This window comes from Apostichopus japonicus, chromosome 3, assembly GCF_037975245.1.
Source record: "Apostichopus japonicus isolate 1M-3 chromosome 3, ASM3797524v1, whole genome shotgun sequence".
Classification (NCBI taxonomy): Eukaryota; Metazoa; Echinodermata; class Holothuroidea; order Aspidochirotida; family Stichopodidae; genus Apostichopus; species Apostichopus japonicus.
Genome location: NC_092563.1, coordinates 9,320,790 through 9,326,789, shown reverse-complemented (window position 1 = coordinate 9,326,789; position 6,000 = coordinate 9,320,790). Strand labels below are relative to the sequence as shown.

Below are 6,000 nucleotides of genomic sequence, written 5' to 3'. Positions count from 1 at the left end.
GGGGGGCTTATCATGCATTTTTTCATTGGGGCTGAGCCCCCAAGCCCCCCGGTTCCGCCGCCACTGTCCGTTATGCATACCTAATACATTCCTTTTAAAGTATAACAAGTCGGAAATAAACTTATTGGAGAGACCTACACCTTGCGAATAAACGAAAATTGAAAGCCGCCATTGTACCCACACTTTTATCATATTACAACTCGTCAATTGAATTGCCAGACTTCAAATGTGTACACACCGAAAGTAATAATCATAATTAATATACAAAAGATTTAATTCTCAACAACTTTTACTGTGTGTGTGGGGGGGGGGAGGGGGGGTTACCGTGCATGGTCAAAGGAAGTTATCAAAAGGAGTGTCGGTGGGGATGGGGGCAGAAAACTGGCTAGGGTTGGGGATATTCGTCACAAGAATGTTTCTGAGATACTATATCATTTCAGCTATTAAGAGACAGGAATGGACATAATTATAATGATAATTCTAACTTATTCTAATGATTTTAAGTGTGACCCGATCATCGGCGATATCAATTAATTAAGTGGATTTGTGCTCATGAGAAAGTTGACATAATAGTTTGCTCCTTTACTAGCATAAATCCTTGATTAGGAAAACGAACATGATTTCAACATTGAAGAAAGCACTACAACTATATATTAGAAAAGGAAAACAGCGCCATCTGTTGGCTATATCGCGGCTTTGCATATCTATACGTATACACTAGAATTGACCCGCGACAACTCAGTTCAGACCACATTTGATTTATAACAGGACTGGACTATATGGTGACACAATAATTGCTAGATATGAAGGCTATATATGCCCCGATGGCAACAAAATGTTGAGCAAATTCTAACCCTTTACATGCGTGCAAGTGTCAGCCTTCACTATAACCAGGGAGCTACTACTCTAACCAGCTCCCTGATCCGACCGAACTCGTTACCGTGTCTATAGGCTAAGTGTACGATTTTCACAGCATTTTTGATATGCCATGTTTTTAAATTAAATCGAAGTTAATAAAAAAAAACATAGCTCCAACAACACATTTCGATATTTTAGGCAATTTGATTGGTGAACTGCGAGAGAATGAGATCCGCTGTGCCATATATTGGGCATCACGATTATATCTGGGTGGTGGAACCTGGAAAGGGGGATGGATCCGAGAACGGACCCACCGGAGAGTTCGGGAGGCAGCACTCGATCCCCAGTTTTGTAAACAGTGTGTATGAAATGTGTTCTTTTCATAAATAAGAAACCTTCTTTTAGGTTAATGAAAAGTACCCTTTCTTATGCCTTCTTGTTAGTGAAAAAGTGCCATTTATTCAGTATTTGTTCAAGAAAGGCTCTGTCTATTTAAATCTTAGCGTTTTCCCATGCCACTTGGGCAAGAATAGAATCGATCCCTTGCGGTGGCTAGATGCGGTCAGGTGCCTGTGAGGGGTCAGGGGACTCGGGCTCAATAGTAGGAGCCCGTACAAATATTGAAATTTATTCATAATAAAGATATATTAGATGATTTCAGCAGTAAATTTTTCCCGGGCCCCACGTGACTCTCGATCGACACTGAAGTGTAAACTGTGACAACATTGGTGTAGCCAGTATTTTTTTTCAGTTGGAGCGCTGGGGGGCTTGACCCTTTGGGAGGCCGTCTTGTTACTATCTAAGCGGAGCGCCACCATGGTTGGCGCGCAGCGGAATGTTTTAGCTAAAAAGGCCTCCTATGGATCGTCGGAAATGGCACTTCCCAGGCATTGTAAGCATGGGCGTAAATCCGAGCTGAAACGTGGGGGGGGGGGGTAATCGATTCCAGTATACCGGCCGCAAGTACTATCTAAGCGGAGCGCCACCATCGGTTGGCGCGCAGCGTACCAAGAAAATTTCAGATTTCATTACCTGCCAGATCGCTGGAGATGGCACCTCTTGCCAGGCTGGATAGCAGCCATGCATCTAGTTTCGTGATTTCGGGAGAAAATGACAATTTCGTCACTCAGGAATCTGCAATAAAGTTCATGCGGCCTTAATTTTGGTGGATTATTTCTGTTATTAGTGATTCCAATTGAAATGTACATTAGAACCCAGTGCAAGTTGACAAATGATGCGGCGAACTGGAAACCCCAGCCCCATTTTGCCATATGTTTCAGGATAGATTACCACTCATTTGTTCGAACCCATGACAACTAACAATCTGTGAATAAATTGACTTCAAAATGGGCACATTATATATTGCATCAAGTCGGTCAAGGAATGACCCCAGGGCCTCATGATATAGGCCTACATACAGGAACGATGTCCCAAAATGTCCTAACGAACATTATGTCAAACTGATCGACATCAAAGATTGCGTCTGAAACATTATGGGTGATAAACTGATTCTCAGCAATAGTATTGAATCCTCTTGAATTTTTTTTTTTTTTAGCCGTTTTAAGAGCAATAGCTAGGGTACGTCCCAGAAGGGAAAACCCGGTCTGTGCGCGCCATATGTCACGTCCGGTTTTTCAGCAACTATATAGCCTACTACCGGTCCGCTGTCGAAAGGTTGGTCATGAGTGGTAATCATGGAGATTCAAGACCATTCAGACCAATGATGTATTTTTCGCACATGTAATTTTTTTCGACACCCAAATTCCCAGTAGGGGAGCGACTGGGGGCGACAAGCTTTCATAGGGGCTGTCCTGTCTCTCCCACCCACCCCCCCCCCCCCCCGCAGGCTTGGCTACGCCACTGTGTGACACTTGTTTCGCCATAGTGTTCAGAATGAAACAGTACTAATGTAAATACCGTATAGTACACGTACTAATTCTCCATGCAGACCGCGACAAATTTATGCTTTCGATTTCAGTTCCATTGCTGATAAATGGAACGTTCTTCCCGTACAGAACGATGCTATACTTTCATTACTGCTCCGTCGTGGAGAGGTGTATGTATGGTCACTAACTACCAACACATTTGACTCCATTTCGCATTGACGTGTAGGGTCACGCAATCAATAACACGTTTAATATCACATTTCCCAAAGCCCGATGAAATAGTTATTTTTATCTTCCTCAGCGCCCTGATTTCAGACGAGTGCAGTGTGTCAGTGTATATTTATCGATCCGCATACCTCCTATTAATATCCGCATCACATTACAACTTACCGTTATAGCCCCATACACATTACAGCAAGGATGGTTTTACGTTGGCCAATTCAAAGGTTCAACTGCGCGTATACGTATGCCATATCCCGGACAATGTGCTGATTTTCAACTAAATTTATCATCTTAGGAATCGTGAGGACTATTTAAAAATATGAACATAATAACTTAAATATTTTCTCCATGACATAAGCCAAAGGTTTCGCTCATTTTGAGGTTAATTCTTCGTTACCAACTAATTTGTTGTTTCAATTTCGTTTCGTTCAACTGATACTAGCCATAAAATCATGTTGACTACGCGCATAAATTTCGGATTGAACATTAGGAAAGGACTGCCACCTATTCACGCACAGTTACGTCTCGAAAGAAAAACTCGAGTTCAATTACAACGTCATCTGGTTACGACGAGGGTGGACCTACTTGGTAACCAAATTTCGCCACCTGCTAGAAAATTGAGGAATGGCATAATCATGTCGCAGCCAAGAAGACAGAAGACCCTAACGGTAGAGAACATGAACCCTCATGTGAGGACCATGGAGTACGCCGTGCGGGGTCCAATCGTTCAAAGAGCTGTCCAACTAGAACACGAACTGCGTGAGGTAACGTTAAATTAACCGCCATTGTTTTTATCTATCTAGGACAATATGATAAAGACGTTGTTTGTAATTAGGCTTAGCCTACCAACTATCATTTAGGCTTACCACAGTGTAGTGTAGACCCTGGATAAGCACAAAAACAAATTACTGAACATTTCCTAATGTTTCCGTTTTGCCAACTCCCGACTTTTCATCCTAACTTGACTACTTACTAGTCTATAAACTTTCTTGCCAGGTTATTTCCTCTACATGTATATCGACGACGTGTAAACAACAGTGGCTATTTGACCTTACTAATATTTAGGTAATATGTGTGCAAAGAACATTATCATAGGCTATATCACACACATGATAACCCTGCATCACTGCACTTACTAAATTCTAGCCATTACAATTACCATAGGCTACCAGCAATGCAGTATTGGAATCTTAGAGTGTCAAATGTCATGTTTAAAGTTGGTGCTATATTTATTGTGACTTTCCCTACCCTACCAATTTATCATTCCCTCTTTTGTTTGGTATTGATTTCCATGTATAGAGCTTCCGTAGCCTATGCATTGTTTTTACAGCCTAGCCTATTTTTACTTTGTGGTTCTATTGCGCCCTGTACATGCAGTAGCTTTAAATAGTATGTGTACGTGCGTACACATGCATGTTTAACATTAATAATGAGAGTTCTGAGGAAATTTTTTCTTGGTATATATGACAAACGCAAGTGTTAGAAAAAAATGTAAAATTATTATAAGATCTACTGTATAATTAACGCATAGGAGAGTCCATTTTTTTCTCAAAATGCTATAATTTATGGAATTGATTTTAATGCCAAAATATATGATTGAGCTTGTTGTACCTGGCAAAGAAGAAAAAAGAAAGAAAAAGACTTTCATTATAAACTTCTGAATACTGAATTTGGGATTTTCATTTCTTGCTGTACGTTGTATACAGTGTGACAAAAAATTTTCAGAATTGCTACAAAAATTCAAAACCAGAAGCGGACTGGTACATATGGGTTTGTTCCTATATTCTCACACCTGCATGTTTGTGTTGGTGTGTGTTTCATAGGACTTGAACAGTTCAGCATTACAGGTCCTCGAATGTTTATTTCAAAAGATTCACCATACCCTCGCAAGAATTCTATTGTTAAGGGGTATTATTAAGGTTAGGGTACATGGATTTGAACAATGGAAAAAATACAATGGAGTCCTAAGTACTGTAGACAACGAGTTAAATGAATCTGGAGAAACTATCACACAGTAAATACGCGCGTACGCGCGTACCATGTATGGAGGGTCATGTGATGTGTTCCAGGGTGGTACTAATATATTACTCTCCCTATTACGCATGATGATTTCACCCAACTAGTACGTAAATGTGTATGCGTGCTTAGAGCAGCAGACGACACCCGTTACCTAGCAATAACCGTGCCTGTAGCCTAACGTGGTAGCTATATTCCCGTTGAGCAGCATTAGGTTCTGTTCCATGGAGAATTCTGTGGTTGCACTGAACTAAACATTTCCCTACAGCAACACGTCCAGTTCAACAATCCTTTCGACAAAAAATCGTTCTTGAAATACAATTCAGACAGCGACATCGACATTTCCCGCTGCAAGCCCAATGTATCTGTACTTGTTCTGTGCCAGCAAGTCTAACGTTAGCATATTAGCACTATTTCGTAGGCCTGAAGTACCAGTACCTTCTTACGCCGTTACTTCCCATGTCCGATCCGTCTTGGTGCAAATCTTTCACGAAGTCACTAACACTATTCTCGAACTGCTACAGAGAAATATCAGTTTGGTACCACCCTGGAACACATCACATGACCCTCCATGCATGGTACGCGCGCACCCAATTGACATGAATCCTCCAGATTCATTTAACTCGTTGACTGTAGACCTCTAAGGTAGCATACGCCCATTAAAAGCCCCATTGACTTACACACTAAATCACAAAAGTAATGTGGTCTCTAAGTCTAGAAAGAAGTTTTCACTAGCTAAACGCTACCCATCACCGGATAGCTGACAAATTGGCCTTTCATGGCACAATCAGTTTTCCGTATCATGACCTTGAAGATTTTTTGCTATCCGAGCCGGAAGTTTTCGTCACTTGTAAACAAACCTCTTCACTATCACAAATTTTATTGCCAATTTCGTATAAACGGGATATTTTCTCATTTTCAAATAATCGGAATCGGAATCGGTACGATTATGAAAAAATAATCGGTAATCGGTATTTTCTGTTATGCATAATCGTTTGAACACTTGTTTATAGGATGT

General features: G+C 41.0%; 1 protein-coding gene across 1 annotated transcript in view; it reads left to right on the top strand.

Annotated features, from left to right (window-relative positions):
* The first annotated feature begins 3,162 nt into the window (after positions 1-3,162).
* Positions 3,163-6,000, top strand: part of LOC139962460 (alanine aminotransferase 1-like) — a 39,418-nt gene continuing 36,580 nt past the window's right edge. The window contains exon 1 of the mRNA XM_071962432.1: positions 3,163-3,730. Coding sequence (XP_071818533.1) covers positions 3,419-3,730 — 312 coding nt within the window. The 5' untranslated portion in view covers positions 3,163-3,418. The remainder of the gene's footprint in view (positions 3,731-6,000) is intronic.